Source organism: Pagrus pagrus (assembly GCF_965226575.1).
Source record: "Pagrus pagrus genome assembly, chromosome: 15".
Classification (NCBI taxonomy): domain Eukaryota; kingdom Metazoa; phylum Chordata; class Actinopteri; order Spariformes; family Sparidae; genus Pagrus; species Pagrus pagrus.
Window position 1 is genome coordinate 11,447,474 of NC_140199.1, and position 20,273 is coordinate 11,467,746.

The 20,273-nt window shown below is 40.8% G+C and overlaps 1 protein-coding gene across 7 annotated transcripts in view; it reads left to right on the top strand.

Annotated features, from left to right (window-relative positions):
• The window catches only part of ccdc88ab (coiled-coil domain containing 88Ab), a 70,075-nt gene that overhangs the window by 2,022 nt on the left and 47,780 nt on the right, over positions 1-20,273 (top strand). For all 7 annotated transcript variants that reach the window (XR_014624271.1, XM_084375467.1, XM_084375466.1 and 4 more), the window contains one exon: positions 10,758-10,866. Coding sequence is in view for 6 of the 7 variants with exons in the window: in XM_084375467.1 (XP_084231593.1) it covers positions 10,758-10,866 (109 nt within the window). In the remaining variant the exon portion in view is untranslated. The remainder of the gene's footprint in view (positions 1-10,757; positions 10,867-20,273) is intronic.

Sequence of the window (20,273 nt, forward strand, 5' to 3'; positions counted from 1 at the left end):
GCTGTCAGCATTTACTCCTCCTGTTTGCTTGTCAAAGGAGTGTTCGACCAAGGCTGCTCCCAGCGGAATTGATTTTCACTTCACAAGAGATAATAATGTGTTGCAGTTTCACAGGGCAGCGTCTTGTGTCACCTCACTGCAGTATCTCATATTCCAGGGTTGGATTGGTTTGTCTTCTGCACAAGTCTCTCTGTATCTCTATATGTGCACAGTATATATCTGCTTTTAGAAGGGTTAAGCCGTAGCTGTTTTGCACGAGGAGCTGATTAACCAGGTCTCTGGTCGGTGTCCTCTCTTCCTCCTGCTCTGCCGTCTTCCAGTGTCCTCGACCTCTTGCTGATCAGCTGCACCACTCCACTAAGCCGCCTACCTTCAGGTTTCAGCTACCTCTTCCACCTCTCTTTCCCATGCTTGTGTTTCCTCCTCCTCCCATGCTTCTGCCCTCCCAGAGGAGTCTTTCAAAACAGAAAGGTGTTTAGGAGGGCCAGTGCAGCTTCAGTTAGACAAGGGCGTCTCTTCCTTTTTCCACACAAAATGATGAACAAGTCTGAAATATTTTTAGAGCATTTCCCCTCTGGGAGATTGTATAGTGGAAACAACTGGAAAGGATATGAGGGGGAAGGGTTGGATGAGTGAGCGATGCTGAAAATGATTTTCCAAAATGGTTAAAAAACCTGATGGATGCTTTTGGTTACGGCTCAAGTCTCATGCCAAACCAGAGCGTCTGTATTTGTCAATCTTGGGATGAAACTCAACAATCAACTATTGTTCTCCAGAAAGTGAAATTTTGGTTGCATTATACACGGCTGGGAAAATGTGCAAATAGAAGGTGACATCCAAAAGTCAAATTCAAGACCCGGTTTGCTGATCGACATGGCACCTCCTCAGCTGTGCATATATAGATGTCTGACCAGGTACTCAGTAGGATTTCTGTCTGATAATAAATGGAATGAGCTGGATGAGAATGTCTCTGTGGTTGGTTTGTTGAGTGCTCCTGCAGGGAACAGCCAGCGAGGAGCTGAAATGAACTGTGACTGGCTTAGTGATCGCCTGACAGGATGTCGGGGATTGCCAGTCACAGTCAGCTCTGTGTGTGTGTGTATACGTGTGTGTGCTTGTGCATGTGCGTGTGTGCTTTTCTGCAGGGCTTCTGTGTCTGCGTGGGAGTATGTGTATCTGTGGGGTTTTTTTCTCTGTGCATTTTGTTTTGGACTGAGGCAGCTGTTGGTAGTCGTCTTGCCCAGCCACCCTCCCACACAGAAGGCCTACAGTATTGGTCAGATGTTGTGTTGGTGAGACTGCTCTTTGTCTGCCCTACTTTTCCAGCACTATGTGGTCACCTCCAGTCGGCTCAGCTTACTAAAATAGACTGTATCATAGAAGAAAATGCAAGTCACAGCTCATGCATCTATTGTAGGGAGTTCTTGTAGGGAGACATAAATGTAGTTGAAACAGGGTACATGATACAAAGTTTGCTCACATTTGAAGCTGTATATTGACTGGAAGTTTTGAGGTAATGCCTCCTTCCCTCTCACTGTTACACTCATTAAAAGTAGCTTAGAGACCACAGGTGAGTTTTCTTAGAAGGAACTGTAGGCGATAATTAACATTGACTACATTTGCTCCAGTTCTTGGGCTCTCACTCTCACAAACACATTATGTTTTCTTCTCACCCCCTCTGTTCTGACAGCTTGACATTTTTTGTAGTGAGTGTTAGTTGGCGTTGCGGGCTGCTTGCGATTGATCCAGTCGTGCTATAAAGGCTCCGCTGGTGTTCGCTTCCAGCCAGTAGCTGCTGATTTCACCACTGAACACCGCTACTGATGAAAATCTTCTCTGCCGTCAAGAAACATACTTCTCTTCATGGTCGGATCATAAAACTCCAAAGAAATACACACATTAGTTGACGAAAGTGTACTTTCTTTCTGTATACAGTACTCTTGCTGAAGAAACTTGAGCTTCTAACATTTTTACTAGTGATGTCAGCTGTTGTAGTCTAAGCTGTGGTGCTGCTGTGTGAATGTCTCTGTATTGCCTCAGTGCAGACATGGCAGACAGGCTGGCAGCAGTTGTCATTGGGACAGCATGGGAGAGCACAGAGAGAGAGAAGAGGAGAGACCCCAGGATTATCTAACGGTTTGCTGACACCCAGATGGCACCACGTCCCCTCCCCCCTTGCCCTCATGTGACTGACATTACCTAGCCAATTAGATCGCCTCCTCTGCGCTGTCAAACCAATTAGTTTTCCCGCCCAGCGAGAGGGGGCCAATTAAATTTTTGTCAGAGTGACAACTGTCCAGTTGAAATGTCTGTTTTCCTGCCAGTCGTGTAGAGCCGTGCTGGCTCATTGGCCTGTTCGGTGAACCGGTCAGTCTGCCCTTTACGGGCCGTTGGGACAGACTTATGTGAGTGAGATCGACGTTTGCAGGAATAAAAATGTTGTGTATGATGTTGTGTTTTTGAAACTTGCACTTTTTTGCACTACATGGTTGTGTGGCCCAGCTTTAACCCTGAAAATTAGTCGAAAAACTGGTTGTTTGCTAGTTTGAGGGAAGAAAGTGCAAGTGTAAAGATGTTAAACTTATGTGGTTTACGAAGAATGCTGTTTAACATGTTGCTCAGGTTAATGTTTCTGTTGGCTTGAGTGTTCAGACAGATCCGTACATGTCTGTAAATGTTTCTGAATGGCTGCACATGTGGGAATATTGTGAAGGTACAGTTACAATCACCAAGCGTTTTCATTTGCACATTTTCCTCAACAGATAACATGCAGAACAAGGACCTTGCTAGTGGTTGTCTATCATAAAGAATGAAGACCAATGAGTTAGTCATTATTGATCTATTATTAATACTGAGTGCAGATTTGAAAGCCTGTTTTTACTCTCAAGGCCACATTACAGTTAATCCACCGTGTAGGCTTACAGGATGACGTCCTGTCATCACTTCCTTTCATGACAGAATTGGCTTTTCGACACATGCATACACAAACACACTCAGTCCCTGACCAATGAGCTTCGTAGAAGAGTTTTCCTTTGGAGGGACAAGACTGAATGACATGTTGGTTTAAGCTCTGGACCCAGTTGGTCTTTTGTTGAAAATTACTTCCTTTTGTCAAAGACTATCAGATGCATCATTTGATTCTTTCTCTAATTGTTATGCTGACATATGGAGGCTGCATTATGCTCATACTATTATGATTATGGCTTTGTAGCTCCAGTAGAATATGCTGAGTTTAGACAACCATCTGTCAACATGTTGTTATTGCAGGAAGAATCTAGAAAAGGCCACAAGGGACCTATGAGTCAGCACCTCTCCAGTTTTTTTGATTTTTGATGTTGCATTTATTTTTCTATTGTTTTTTTAACTGCTTCTAACTGTTTGAGAGGCTCGGGTGAAAACGGAAAAGAATTTAAGATGCACTATCCTCGAAGAGAAATCATGTTTTGGAAGTCCTTTTAGACCAAATGAAGCAGAAGACACGACTGATCCTAATGAATTAAATATATGAAAGAGCTTTAATATGCCATTTCGAATAAAATGGTTATAGAACAAAGATGTCCACATTTCAATTACTTGCATATCTTTTTAATATTTCTACCTCTTCTGATTGGACTAGAGCTGCAATATCTAATTGATTAGATCAAATTAAACAATCTGCAGGTATTATTTTAATAGTTTTTCAGACAAACCACAAGAAAATACGTGTTCCATCTTCTCAAATGTAGTGGCATCATGGGTGTTTTTTCTACTTTATGCCATTTCATAGACTAAACAGTCGATCAATCTTTAAAATAATCATCATATTCAGAAACAAATGAAAATAATTGTTGTTTGGTACACCAAATTGGCCTGCGTCACCTGTGCTAACCCTCATCTTGTTTTTCTCTGTTCCCTCTATCAACTCATTCATTTCCCTCTTTCTGTCATCCCCTTTAGTCATGTCTAAATAACTACAACTATACATCTTGCTCTTTCCCCCTCTTTATCCCTCTTTCTGCTGGAGTCTTTTATCCTTCATCTCTGTCTCCTTTTGCCACACCTCTCCTGCTCTGTCTCCCCTTTCTCTCCTCTGTGTTCTTTGAGCAGCACGTCAAAGCCTTTGTTGGCTTTCTCTTGAGCCAGTTACAGCAGACATAGTTGGGATTCCTGCTGGACTAGAGACAGGAGGCAGGCAGAGCTGCTGTTGGGGTGTCAGTCTTTTAGGTTCTCCTAATGCTGCCTGGACTGCAGGGTCTATATCCTTCCATAACAAAAGTGTGGAATCGGATATGAATCTTGCATCTCTCATAGGCATCTTTGTGCCACGCCATGCTCTCTGCTTCTGTCTAGCAGGATGCATATCGAGTCAGACAGGAAACAGCAGCTGTGACCTTGAGAGGACAAAACTTTTAACAGGGCTGTGTTAATGTGAGGCACTCAAAATCCACCAACCAAGGACACGCTAAACCCCGCAGGGACCATTTTAGGATTTGAGACGGTCTTATTTTCTCAGCCCTAGTAATTCAGAGTCAGTCTGATGGCATTTACAGCAATGTATTCCCAGGATTAGTTTCAATTTCTGGGCTGCACCATATTCAGCATGTGCCAGAAAATGGCATTGATATTACCAATAAATCACAAACTACTGTAATTTGACAATTTGTCCTTGCTTTATTTTTTAAATATAATTAGACTGATGTTTTATTATTGGATTTGATGTTGGAGTTCCTGTTTACCCTGCTTATTATTTGATTGTACTTGATCTAATTTGTCCCATTTTCTGTGTCAATTTGCTGTTGCTGCTGTCTGCTCATAATGCAAACTCAACACTTCCTCCATCTGTTTCATATTACAGGACCTTCAGTGGCTCAGGGGACATAATCCCTTCTGTTCACTGGAAGACTTTTGCTGTGAAACATCTGCAAGGAAGTGTTGAGTTTCATTAACGGAAGCTTAACATCGAGAATTAACAGTACAGTAGAATAAATCAGTGACCAATTGCGACCTTTCTGGTAAAAAGAGGAACTCAGAGCAGCATGACTTGTTGTCATACTAAGGGAACTGTACACCGTGCTGGATTCACTTTGTGAGCCATTATAACACAAGCAATTTCTCTATTATGTGAGAATTGTGTTACAATGTTTTATGGTCTTAGTGTGTGCAGTCCAGTACAAGGTACTACAACAGATCACATCCAGCTTGGCAGAAATGAGTTTAGCAGCAGTCCCTATGGATACAGTGACAGACAGAGGAATGGGAAGAGGCCCTGTGGAAACAGAAAGACAAAGACATGAGTTAAACAAGTCCATGAAAAGCCAAGACAAGGAAATGGGGTGACAAGAACCACATACCAATGTTCAGATCCTCACTGTATACTACAGTTCCCATGGGAAAGGGGTGGGGGTTGAAAAATAGGATGCAGCCATCTTGAGCATTAGACAATAAGTATGACAGTAAAATGTAAACTATTGACATACCTGCAATATAAACGAGTTATGTTATGTAATACATTAGAATTGCAAAGTGATAGTTGATGCTGTATACTCAGTGTTTCCCAAATGGAGTATATTTAATGCAGTATACTTATATAATATGCATTTACCACCCTAAATTGAAAGTAGAACAATGGTGCCTTCTAAACTTGCTTGAGTTGAACTGCATTTGTACAGGTTAACTTGCCTGTTTGTGCTTAATGTAATTAGAAGCTTCCATTGAGAAAGACGGTCAGTGTGTTAACTTGCACTCCAGTATAACAAGATTTCATTTTAACAAGATTAGGGCAGAATTCCAGTTACTGCAGCTGTTGTAGAAACACACAAAGTTAACTTGCTTGTACTGAGGTTGTTCTTGGAGTAGTCGTAACTTGATTTACAGAGCCATATTATTTGTTACTGTTGAATTGCCCTTCTGTGCATGCGCCAATAAGCTCACCGATTGATGTGTTCGGGGAATGAACGTTGAGAGCAACAGTTGATCATTTTATCCAGTGCAATGTTTCACAGGACACCACATTTGGGTGTCATTTTTGCCTTCTAAGAAAAATTCCAAGGCTAGACAACACGAGCACAGAGCACTCTCTGGTGTTGTTAGTGTTGCAAGGTGTAGCTATGAAACAGAGAAAAGGTCACAGACATTCTTGGGGCTTTTCTGAACTGAAGACAGAAAGTATCATACACGCCTCTTCAGATGCCATTGTTTGTTCTTCATTTTTATTCTGGGAAGTCAGTCCTTCTTCAGGTGACAAGAATTATGACTCGATAAACATGATGATAATCTGACACAGTGACCATCTTAACAGATAAACGATTTTGTAGTCTGAACCCAGCATTACAGCAGCAGACCCACTGACTTATCCTAAACTGAACTACTGAACTTAGCAAGGCTGCTAATAAGTGCTCATCCCTCAGATCCCTGTGTCTGTAGCTGTTTGGCTGTGTGTGTGTGTGTGTGTGTGTGTGTGTGTGTGTGTGTGTGTGTGTGTGTGTGTGTGTGTGTGTGTGTGTGTGTGTGTGTGTGTGTGTGTGTGTGTGTGTGTGTGTGTGTGTGTATCTATCACACACACAGGGGCACAATCACACACACTCCCCCGCTGTGTTTGGACAGTACAACTCATAAGCTCTATGCCCAACACGTGGCCAAATGTAGCCTGTATTTTCCCTTTGTGTGTCTGCATTTAGCCTACTTTGTGTGTGTGTATGAGTGTATGGGCATGTGCCTGGCTGCCCATGCTGACCGTAATGTAGCCTGTCATATATAGGTTAACACTACTCCCTAACTATCCAGCCAATCAAAGCCAGGAGATGAGAGGAGAAAGCCCAGTGGCCTCAGGCTCTACATAAGGCTGCAGTGTCTATCGACAGCACCGACGGTCCGGCTTATTGACTGGCCGTCTGGCTCACTCGCTCACTAGCTGTCTGCCTTGCTTGTCTATCCCTAATCTATTTGTCTATCTAAAGTCTTAGGTTTACTGTATCAGCAGGAATAAGGAGGGAGGCAATAAGTGGGATATTTGACCCCTGTTGCCGTTCTAAGTCGCTTTATACATCGCCTGCTGATCCACAGCGGTGGTGGTCCTGTCGCGTGCTTGTCTGTGTGGCATCAGAGACAGAGCCAAAGAAACGAGGGGTGGATTGTGTTGCGCTGTCGTGGTGCTGTTGTTGTGGCCGCCATGTTCTTGGCTTGCTCTGATGGTGATGGAATGTGTGAACCCTTTCCTTGCTGTATTTCTCTTTCTCTCTCTCATACACTTCTTTCACCCCAACAACCCTCCTCGCCCTGACAGGATTACAGCCTCCTCTGTGCTTTTTAATTAACGGGTTAAATAGACCCCCTACTATGGACCTCAAAAGGGGCTGAATGTGTGGAGGGGGGAGACGGGGTGGTCACATGACTGTTCATTTAGACCAGTGTTAAAAAGAACCCTGTGTCCTTCTGATTAGCATGATTGTGTGTGTGTGTGTGTGTGGGTGGGTGTGTATATCAGGGCGGAGATGGATCAGAAGACTAATTAACACATCCACACTGCAGCCGGGTGATTTAAGAGACAGCACTCTGCCCTTTTTAATAATGTGATTTATTAAAATACTGTCTTGAGTTTTTAAGTATATATTCCAATTAGCACATTAAGAAGATTAAAACATTTCCAGTAGATGCTGGAATGTGTAATTTTTATTTTTTGTCATCAACATGTAAATTAAAATGTTGGATATTTATATTCCTGGGTACGAATTAGGTTCCTGTGGTTTGGTTTTTTGTGTTTAACAGAGAAACAATGCAGCACACGAATGGTCTAGTGATTAGGAAGATGCCATTCAACCAGGAGTCCCCTGTGACTGCAAGCATCCACCAGGCTGAATGTCCTTGAAGAGGATAAATAATCCTTCACCTTTGACCTCATCTCTCAAACAGACCAATAATATCAACAACAATAAAATGTTTTTAGTCTTTATTATATCAGGACTAAGCTTTATTGCTGGCCCACACAGAAACAAACATGGCTCTACTATTCTGCTCAAGAGCACAGATGCAGACACATGCATGACTAGACATGTGCTGCACACTGCATGCATGCATGCATACATTCACAAGCAGCCAGGACACTCCTCCTCCCCCCTACTCCAGGCATGTTGACCCCCATATATAGGTCATGCGATGTTCATGCTTTGAAGTCTGAAGTGCGTATCATGAAAAACAGAGCTGCTCTCTAACACTGTTGATGTAAGGCTTTGAAAATCACAAGTACATGAGAAGTGTTGTTTTCCCAGACAATCCCAAGGCAAATGTATCATGAATTAATTACAGGGTTAGTTTTTTTTTAGGGTGTGTGGGTGTTATTTTACTACTTTTCCCTCTTGGACGCGACACTTGGTAGACGAAGGATGACATTGTCAAAACGTGCTTCACGCAGTGTGCCAAAACATATCATGTGACTAATTAGTTTAACAAATTCATTAAAATGCATTTAATGCTAGCACCATGAAATACATGTGCTTTTTCAGCTCTGTAAAATGTATTGAAATAGATGCATACAAATAGGGCTGGGCATCAATAACATAACAATATTATATCATTACTGCGATTTGAGACTATAGTCTTGGGTTTTGGAAATTGCATATTGTGAAATGGCATTAGTGTTGTCTTTTCCTGGTTTAAAAGGCCATTACAGTAAAGTGATGTCATTTTCTGAACCTATCAGACTGCTCTAGCGGTCTTTACCCACTTAGTCATTATATCCACATTACTGATGATTAATATATATAAAAAATTATCTTACTCTGTTCATGTTTTGTAGAAGTGCCAATTGACTTCCCTACAATATTATTGCAGCATAATAATATAATAAGTATTTGGCAAACATTGTGACATTTGACTTTGTTGCCCAGTCCTAGTATTTCGAGGTGCTTTTGTGGAGATTTTAAAATATTGAGATATATATTGTGTATCGCGATATAGCCTAAAAATATTGCAATATTATTTTAAGGCCATATTGCTCAACCCTAGTGACGTTTGTCTTGATATTTGATTGTATAAACTTTCCATTATTAAAGGGTAACTCCACCAGTTATACACATTAAAGTGTGCTTACAGTCTTGGGGAGCACTACTACATATGTGAGCCTTGGAGCTGTAGAGGACGTTGCATGAAACCTGATAAAATACCTTCAGTGATGTTACTTAGAGGCTAAAGTGCATTATGGGTAATGTATTATTATGTTTTATTTATTTACCTCAACTGATTAGAGGAACAGGCCTTTAATAGTTTAATCTTGTGTATATATGAGAATATTTATTAGGGGATCTACTGGGAGATTAGACAACTACTCCTGGCGTTACTGAAGCACAGTATGTCTTTCCCATGTGCTGATGATCAACCTTTGAGATAATCCAGTGATTCAGCTGCAGAATAGGCTAAGTTTAAAGTTCGTCACTGAGACTGGATAAGAAATGAGACCGCTCTTCTTTGAAGATGAAGTAGAATGTATGGCAGAGCAAAGTGTGAAAGCCAAATCCTGCTTTCTTACACAGATATTTGAAGCCAGGAAAGTATGACACAGCAAGTGTCTGTTCTTTCAAAGTGTATCTCTGTGACTTGGTGAAACCATATCAGCTGTCGGGTTCCTGCTTTGTCACCACCTCTGTTCTGTGAAGTGGGGAGTCTAGAATATAGCAAGCTCCCTCAGGGGATCAGATATTACATTAAGGTCTTGCATAGTCTTAGTTTGTTTAACTTGTAAGTATACAAGCCATTTCAACAAGATTTTAATCAATATTACCCATGCTGTCAAAGGTAGAAGTTAAGAAGCCCTCGTGTTTACAGTGGGAAAGAAATTGGCTGATGAATGCTTGAATGGTTGGCATGTCAAGAATTCCAAAGAGATGCACATTGTAAGGAAACTCTTCTTCTCTTCTGCATCACTAACTACTAATCGTGTCTGTAAATGTGATTTAAAGAGTTTTGAGATAAATGAGGTTTGGTATTCTTCATGTTATTTCCATAGATATACAAACTTCTGGATTGTTGTTGATGACAGTGGCTGGGGAGGTGGTGCTGTGTGAATCTGTGGAATGTGTATGAGGCTCACTAAAACATGTTGACACCCGTGATAACATCAGTCGTCGTGCGTGCTCCTTTTAATGTCCCTCGGGCAACAAACAGTCAGATAAACACACAGGCTCTCAATTCTGCAAGCACATAGAAGATAACTCCACTCTTTGATTGAGACAGATAAAATGAAATAAATAGGGGTCATGGTTAGAGGTCAAAGAATTGCTGAAATACACCACCTTATATTTGACCTCATATGAATGTTTACTCCCTTTACCATGCTAATGAAATCTTTTTCAGTAGTGAGAAGTACAGTCCACAGAGGATCTCTTGACAATGGTGCCTGGAAATTTAAATGCTTCACAAATATTTATGAATTGGATTTAACTCACTGAAGAGCTGGATTTGAAGGCTGGAGACAACAGTGTCTGGAAACATCAGATTTAAGGCGCAGCATTTCCATTTGGCTCTGTCTTTTAATGTGTCTCTGGTTTCTTTAACATGGTTATGGCACTGGCCCTGCTTAAACAAGGTATCATTGTCACTGTGCTGCTAATGTATTTAGCCAAACAGTGACCTGTTCCATCACAGAGAGCAACATGGTGTCAAACTGAACGAAGATATTTCAAACAAGCAAATGCCAGATGTTTAGAAACATAATTTTTAAAATGTGTTTGTCTTCATCTTCAAATGACATTTATGATTTCATAACAGTATGCCATTATTTCCCACAGAAATCCTAAGGCCACGGTGCAGAGGACCAACAAGAAAGTGAACAATGACTCCACACTGCGCATCCAGAACCTTTCCATTCTCATCAGGCAGATTAAATCCTACTATCAGGTAATATTTCTTTCTGCTGAACATGCTGCAAAGTCAGATATCTCTTGTTCCCCTTTTTGCTTTGTCAAAAGTACAAACTGTTTTTCAGCCTTGTCCATGTTGAGGTGAAGGTTAAGAGCCATTCTTTGCAGCCTTTTGATATGTGTCAAAATCACAATGAATAATCTGTAGACACATTCATATATGGTTTGGGTTGAAGCTCAGCTCTAAATGTAACAATCTGTTCCCATGTTCTCTTATGCCTGTACTGGGGTTGTCTTCATGCAAATTGTGGGTTTCTACCCATTTGGTTACACTGAAAACATAGAATAAGACAACACAGCTTTCGCTTGCATTCACACAGAATGACTGTGTCCGCACATGCCACATGAAGACATGGCAGTATAAACAGATATATGTTTGCAGATGTGCATGTGTGACTGACATCTGGATGAGGTTCATGATACCACATCAGAAGCAGAGAGGGCCCAATAAATACACAGAGACATGGGGAATGTGAAACACACAAAGCCACTGATCTGCTTCCCCTGCTTACTTTGAATCACTCAGTTCATTTACTTTTCTTTTTATTTAAAAAATGATCTGCAGCATTTCCCTCCTGGAGGATGATCCTCATATATCAGCCTCAGTTTGTCTCAGGCGTCCCAGAAAGAGACCAAAATGACAAAAAAACCAACCCCCCAAAAAAATCCTTGTGAGACAGACGTTGAAGCTCTAGTCAGACAGATGTGAAGTGTTATCTCATGTTCAGTTGTGTTTACTGCTTAGCGTGGTATCGGCTCACCCGGCCCCAAAACATGTAGTCACCACAGTTAATCGTTATTTTGACCAAAAGGAAATGATGGAACCCTTCTATTAATCTAATCGGCTGAAGAGAAAGTGGAGGAGGAAGTGTGGGGGAGTAAGAGATGGAGGAAAGATGAAAGATGGACTCTTGATAACAAGATATGAGAAAATGAGCCCCACACTTGTCACACGCAGCGCTTCAATGCACTTTTGATGAGCTGATCACAAGTGGAAAGCTGTTTATGCTGGTGGGAAATCTTTTTTTATATTTGATTAAATCAGAAAAATATTGTGCTCATACTACATTTGTGCACAAGCATGCTGGATCATGCCGTGACCATTAAGTTTGCAATATGCTCATATAGCACGCTACATTGTTGATTTGCCTGTGTCAAACAACTTGGACAAGGGTCTGCAGCTCATATCTGGGGCTAAATGCCAAATAGTCAATAATCTATAATCCATCTTGCTCTGTATGGCCAAGTGTAAGTTGTATGTTTTCTGTTTAGGAGTGCACACAATTTCTAATTTTCAACTGGATTTAAACACTCCATTATGACATCTGAATAAATTTTGGAGCAATTTACAAGATCTGAACATGACCTGAGATCCTGAACCATCTCGTTTTAGACGAACATTTGTACAAAACATGTCCTATCATGTTCACATTTTACACGCTTATTGCCTCACTTTCATATGGGGAGATGGTCTGTATTTCGGCATTTGTTAGTGTGACTGGACATTTTTTATGAGGGACAGAGCATTTCAACATTCAACACCAGCTGTGTTTGTGGTGACAAAACTGGGTGACCTCGGAACGCTGTCAGGCGTGTGTGCGGCACCTAAAAAAGGATACTTTGGTCAGGAAGTTGGGCCATCTCCAGCCAAAACAGGCGTTATAAGCAAAACTATGTTATTGTCCTATCCCTTACCAATTGTTTTTTGTGCCTAAACCTGACCAGAGCATAAGCGCAGAATTGTGATCAGAGAAAAATAGCCAATAGTTGTAGTATGAAGAAACATACATTTTTAACTTAATTGTGGTTTTGCAGAAATGTACCAACATTCATTCTGGGGATTAGGTTGGGAATCGGCATACCATACCATGTTGCCCATCAGCCTCAGCCTTGATCGAAATATTTACTTTTTCTCTCTTTTTCTGTCTGTTGTCATACAATATTTCTTGAATGCACAATGTCAGCTCTTAACTGTGTGTTGCTGTTATGCCAGTTGTGAAAGCCCTGAGCTTAGCGAATTTAAACAATCCAGAGAGAATATGATTCACTTCATTGCTGCAACAGTGTGTCTCCACTGTGATTATGATAACCAGGAATTGAGCGAGACCCAGCATGCTGTTGCAACAGTACAGTGAGTTTAGGAATGTTATCATGGCCAAGCAGTCGTGCTGACAGAGACAAAGATTTCCCACACTTCAGACTTAGGACTATGACCCATATCCTTAGGGGCTGTGGCTGTGCAAAGGCTGTGTAAAGGCATTTACTTATCACATGATTCGGTATTATCCGAATAACAAAGCATGAAAGAAAAATTACATTTAAAGGCCCACTTTCAGATGGATTAATTATTTTCTCTGTAACTTGATGGTGCTGGAATGAGACTGAACGCTTCTTAAGGTTTCTGTTTTACTTTGTTCATGAATCTGCTGTCTCTGTGTCTAAGTTCCATCTTTAATTTTGCCTCGATAGATGATACTGATTGGTTAATTACTTTGTTAGGTCTGCTTTGTCTTAGTTCTAAACATCCTGTTAATCTCTCCCCGGTCATCTTATTTAAACAATCAGCCTATTGTGCAGACTTTGACGTTATAAGCCTACAAAAGCTCCACTAGGCTGCCTCAAATGGCTAGCAGAATTATCTGTCTGAGAGTCAATGGTTAGGTCACTGGACGCTGGGGTTAAGTAGTGGCCGGCAGAGTCGGTGGATGATGAGATGACGGGAAAGGTTAAGGACATTAACTGGGGGCATCAGGTTGACCTGGTCAGCGATTGGACATGTGCTGCATTATTACTATCGTGGATCCAGCATGTTTTTGCAATACTACCCACCTTTTTGTGAGAACGAAAACATTACTGAAAATATGAAATGACTTTTTCTTTTATTTTTCTTTCAATTTTTTTTTAAAAACCTTGTTAAACCTTGTCAAGCTGCACAATTTACTGTCTTTTTTCAGCTGTACTTCTAGTCCTTTTTAAGACATTTTACTTCTCATCAGCCAATTTCAGAATGTTTTGAAAATGTTCTGATTTGGTTTGTTTTGAGTTTAGTCACCCCTGGTCCATGTGGTCGAAGTGTTAAATATATGTACACAAACAAATGCGAAGTAACATGAGCAGGATGATTAAATGTCGGATCAACACGATGATGCTGTTAAGACATTGTCAAACACACTGTAAGTAAACCTGTGTTGTTTTGGAGAATTTAAATGTAGGACAAGAACTGCAGTATTTGTCTTGCAGAAAATCTTTTTTGTATCTTTTTATGAGGACAATGTGACCCAACAATGAAACTCTTGTTCCTCTACGGTGTTAATCTCCTCTATAGTTGCTGCATCGCTTTGTTGACCTCCTGGTCATACTATTGTTGGGCCACTTGTGTCTGCAGGCTGTGCCTCACAGAGACCACCTACATGTTAAAATCCCCCATAGTTCCCTGCTGTCTTTGCTGTGTGTCCGGCTGCCCTCTTGATGGCCTTTCAGGGACATAAAAAGCTCACTGAGTGATTTTCAGTGGCTGTTTAAGTGGACATATTGGTGTGTATTATAGACAAAAAGCCTAACTATATCACAGTGTGGTTCTTAGAAAGTAAAATAGTTGCTTTGTTTACATGCGGCTATTGCTCATTGGATTGGATTAAAGTATGACTGTCAGCTCTAGGCATTGAGCCCATGTCCTTTTTCTTCTGTGCTGTTCAAACATTGGAAAGGGCAGTGAATAAAAAGGGCTACATGTCCTGCATTGTTTACACAAAATGGACATCTTAGACACCTATAATTTTGGCCGGCTCTTTAAACTCTGTCATTTTTTCAGTACAAATCAATTTTGCACAGAGCCAAAACAGCAGAAAATGTGTCAATGTCTAACTACTTACGTATGGATCAAACTGTTCCTACTCACAAACAGTTTTAGCGCTATAGACAAAAGGAGACAGTTTTTTATTGGGGAAATGAAGTGGAAAATTTGATATATGGTTTTGTGGTGGTCTCCTTTCCCTGTGGTTGTTTTGTCGCTTACCGGTATCAGATTTCCACAGCCAAATGGATGAAGACAGAACTGTTCAGGTCAAAGGCTAATGGATTTAGCAGGTTTTCAATTTACTGTACTGCTCAGCACTTCGAAAGAGGACTTGGAGTAAGAAGAAGCCTTGTATGGTTGGTTGCCTCCTGTGATTCGATAAATTGACCTCACTTAAGAGTCTTTTAATTAAATTTCCCAGTAATCTTAGGTCTGATAGAATTGGTTAGAAACTGGTCTCTAGGCAAGGATATCACTTTACCATGAACAGATGCTCAGTATGTTTTCTTATAGGTATAAGAGGAAAAACCTAAAGAACAGCATAAACATGGGCTGAATTCTGGTGTCCATAGATGTGTTGTCTCTTCTATAAAATCTCTATATTTCATCCACTGTCTGGGAGGATGAAGGAGGGGAAGACTTTATTGAATTGCAACCTTTGCTGACTCACCAAAGGATCCTTTCGTGTGGAGAGATGGCTAATTCATTAACCTTTTTGAACCATCAGAGGCAGGCAATTGGACCTTTCTCCTCCCCCATCCCCTGCCTTCACTACTTTTCCACTCCCTCTCCCTGCCCCTTCACTTCTGTACAATATATAATCCTAGCAGCATGTGTGTATGTGTATGTGTCATTTTCCACATGGGAAATGTGTGGAGATTGATTTGGCAAGGAACTTGTGAAATGTAAATTGGCACAAGTCAAGAATTTCAATCCTAATGGTTTTCATTTCATAGCATGAGCTCTCTTGGGCTAAGCTTGCATATATAAAGAGTGTGTGTGAGTGTTCATGTTTGTGTGTGTGTGATAGTTCTGGTACAGTAAATTGTGTAGGAGGAGGTCAATGTCTAGACAGGCTTCAGACTTTGATTTCAGAATCTGGGGAACAGATCAAGTCTGAACAGTTGTCAGGCGTGTGTGTGCTTGTCTTTCTGAATGTACTGTATATTTTTAATGTTGCATTGAAGCAAACCGGATGATTGTTGTAATTTCTAACGGTTAGTGAGGGTAAATGTTCATGCTAGCAATTATCACATTTCTGTTTCCTGAGTGGGATATTAACTTTTCCGGTTGCTCGGTCATTTCTGCACTGCATAGTCCACTGTAGGTTCCATCTCTCTCGCGGGCAGTCCAAATATACGCTGGGCCTCCTTTTTAATTTAGTGGCCTTGGTTTGGCATTCTTAAGCGGGGCGTAATATGGAGCCCCGGCCATCTGAACGAAATTCTTTTGTGCGTTTACTGTCTTTTCTCAAAGCCTGTTAAGTGAATCCCTTTATCCAGGTTTATGAAAATCAGGCTCAGAGAGCATCTGGGGCCATTCAGTGTCAAAACTGATGGGAGGGGTGATACCCCCCTTTTTTTCCCAATTATAAAAATTGGTGCCTTTGTACAATCTGTGGATGATATTTAATGTTGTTTGATTGCAGGCTGATGCAGTTAAAGAAGCATTTTTCTTAGCTCCCATCCTTAAATAGGCTTTAGATGTTACTTTTGGAAATAAAAGCACTTCTGTCCTTTTTGCCACTGCTTTGGTTTGGGGTGTGGCGTAAAGGCTGGGAGCTCTGTTTAGACTGTTTAAAGGGTAACAGAGGCCACCATTCATGCCGAGCGGGTCTGGCCCCAAAGCTGTGCAGTTTGGTAATGTGGGTTAGGTTATCAGGCCTTCTTTAGGTGTCTCTTGCTATCAGTAGGCTATGTTAAGATGAGCTTGAGAATATTTTGATACTCCTGGGCACAATGAAGTTTTACGATCCGAATTTTTGGACTGATTTAATAAGCATGTAATACTTGGATCCAGGCCTCTCTGCATACATGCAACCTGAAGAAGCATGAGAGTTGAACCTTTGAGATGATATGGCTGTCTCACTACTACTGACAGAAACATGCTTATTTTCTTCTGAAAAACTGTGATTCATCATGTGTTAAACTATTTTTTCTGCAAATGTTCTTCCAAGTTAAGTATTTCTTAAGATGAAGAAGAATTCAGCTTACTCAAGTGTTGCCTGTGTCCGCTACACCTGGTTCTGAGCATAGCAGACTTGCTTTTTACCTCGTTGACCTGAAGCCTCACAATGATGCTCTGTTTCTGGGCCCGAGTGAAGTTGCATAAACACACTCTAAACTTAACTCGCATGCATACATGGGCAACTACTACTGTGACATACCGTTGCTATGTTGTTGTTGGATTTTGTTTTTGTATTTGACTTCATCAAAAATGGAGAAAATAATTTCCCATTCTTGTTGTTTCAGCTTTTTCCTCAAGCCAGCGGTTATTTTTATTACCCTCAACTGGAACTCGGTCAAAATATACAAATATGCTTTCTATATCTTCACTTTTTAAATCTGGAATTCCCCATTTCCCTGTCTTCCTCCTTTCAGCTTCAGTCATGAGCAAATCAGTTTATTAGGGCATGTGGTCGTAGCTGCAGGCTAATTGTGTGTTGTCATGCAGATTCACATGCTACACACACGTCTGAATATCCTGTTGATGATGTAGCAGCTAGTTAACTAGCTAGGTTTTTAAGCAATTACTTAAGCAGGAGCAGTCAGACATTGCTTAATGGAGTAAGGGACTATAATTCAGTCCAGATGTGAATTAGATTGATCTGGTTGGCTCAAGCAATAAAACAAAACTTTAAGCTTTCAAGCCTTTTTTGTTCGGTTCCTAAAACAATTCCAGGTCTTGCTTTTCAGTAGTTGTAAATATTATGTTTGGTAGCACAGTGTTGTTAATATCTGAATTTGAACTAGCTTACGAGTTTCATTTAGCCTGATGAAAGGCTAACAAAGTTTATTCGAGTGAGATTGATTGATTAAAATCAAAGCTAAATTGATTTTTCTCCTTTCACGTTCCAATCATTGATATGTTTTTATACACAGTCAGTTGTTCTCCTGTTTCCGATCATGAACAACAGGGTGGAAATATTCTAACAAATGTCATCCAAGTGTCATTTATCGCTGGTGGCTTTCTAGTTAGCCGCTCACTATAACAAACACTCACTCACTCTGAGACATATGTGTACACAGACATCCTGGGTATTCTTGTGCCTTCAAGGCCTTCATCTCGAGTAGTGTTCCCGTTTACACCCGGAACCACTGACCAATCGCATCATATAATCACAGCCTTGAGTGGTATCTGAGCATTGGCTTACCAAAATAACACAGTGGCATACATTTCTGCAAGCACTTACTTAGTGTGTTAGTGCATTTGCCTGGCGAACTAGAGTACAAGTGAAGGGGAATTTTGGCAGTTATGATGTAGAGTAGGTTCCCATATGTTAAAAGGGAGCTATTTTTAGGCGCTGGCAGAGTTACTGTGTTAAGGGGAAGCTAGAAGCTGGGTTCTTGTTTTGCATCACTGAACTAGAGCATGTTGGTTGTGTCTGCAGGAGTCAGCTCTGTGATTGAAAAAGTAAAATAAAATCCAGCCTTAAAATTCAAAATTTGAAGTAAGTAGGCGATATTGTATTGTTATTGTGATACAAGACTATATTTGACCTGATATTTTGGATATTGTTATACAGTGACATGACATAAGTATTGTCTTTTCCTGGTTGTAAAGGCTGCATTACAGTAATGCATTACAGTAAAGTGCTTACATTTTCTGAACATACCAGACTGTTCTACTTGTTCTGGTATTTACCTTTATCTACTTTGTCATTATAAAGATATTACTGATGATTATTTATCGAAAATCTCATTGTGTTGAAAATATGTAGTCATCCCTACAATATTGTTGCATTATTGATATCAAAATATTTGATTAAGTAAGTAGCTGCACCTTTTTATAATACAAAATGTGGATAACATGAAAAAAGGGACCCAGTGATTAAAACAACCACTTTTTATTGTAACATCCAAACACCATGTTGTAGCAAGAAAACACATTTACTCAAGAGTTTGGTACTATGCGGCCATTTAGCAAATTAAACTGAATTGGAAACAGACGATTAGAGTTGAAAGAACAATCAACAGCAACCATCAAACCTCTTTTGAATGACGCAACAGAGCAATAATTGCATTGGTTTAAATTGCTTAAAATGTCGTGTGTGTGATTGTGTAAACTTTTCCAGCCAGTGTAACGCAGAGCCCTGGGGGGTGATTGGGTGGAAGGATGGAGGGGTCAGGCTTCCCCAGCCCACCTGCCTCTACCTTTGAGACGAGCAGCAGGATCAGCTCGTCCACTCGTTTAGCCTCAGGGCTCCGTTGTAAAAAGCACTCTAGCTGATAGATAACAGCGGAGAACAAAAGAAACGGGGCACTAATGGCTCGTTCTTTCCTCCTCCTCATGTAAGAGATGATCTGTCCATCTGGCTGACAGTAGACCACGGCTGCTGCTCTTTTCAGTGGATTTTACTGCTGAGCCAAGAGCAACTGTTGAGTTTTAGTCGGGTTAGATCTAATTAATTAGTAGTTCAACAAGCATGTTGGCTTTATTTCACTTCTTCTTCTTTTCCAATGAAATTCACACATAACCAGACATTTTGTGATGATTGGTAGAACAACTTGTACAGAGTCATTCTTAGTTCTCTATTATTCATTCTTTTTAAAGTTGGAAGCTCTTTTGTTGTTCTGCAGGGCTTTCTTGGCATGAATTTAAATAAAAGGAAAAAGATGAATGAGTACATTTGTTTGATCTGTTAGTATTAAACAAAAATGCCTCGAGGAGTCAAGCAGATTGAAATTTCTTTTTATCTTGGTTGCACAATTGATCAGAGACACTGCTTTATAAACATTTTGTGTTACCCTCATTGATAAAACCCTACTTTGGCTGCTTGTTGTTAGCTTGCATCCATAGACAGGAACTAGTCTTCTAGCAGGAAAATATCAATGATCTGGAAAGAGACTGAGTCTGGATAAGATGGGGAAAAGAGTGTTTGAGGAAAACCTTTAGTCATCCATCCTATAAGCTACCGCCGGGATGTTGCTTTGCTTCTTGAACTGCAGTGCGCAAAGCCCTTTTGTGTTTGTATTTGGTCTATTACGGTGCTGAACAGCAGGGAAAGCTTTTATTGCATTGATTCAGTTCATGGGGATGTACTGAGATCTGGTGTTAAGTGGTTTCTGCGTGTGTGTGGTATGAGAGAGAAAGAGGAAGTATACTCCTTCCTTTTGTTGGTGGTAATAACCTTTTCAAGTTCATAATCTCTGCAATTTTTCAGCAGGAGAGAAGTCCGCAGTGCCATACCCAGGAGAGGGGTGTGTGTGTGTGTGTGTGTGTGTGTGTGTACATGTACTGTACTATGTGTGTCAGACTCGCAAGCATGGGGAGAATAAACCCATCTCCTCGTTTCTATGGTAACGCTCCCATGTCTGCAGAATGGGTGTGATTCAGGCTTTCAGGGTTCAGGCAGCATTTGTACACAC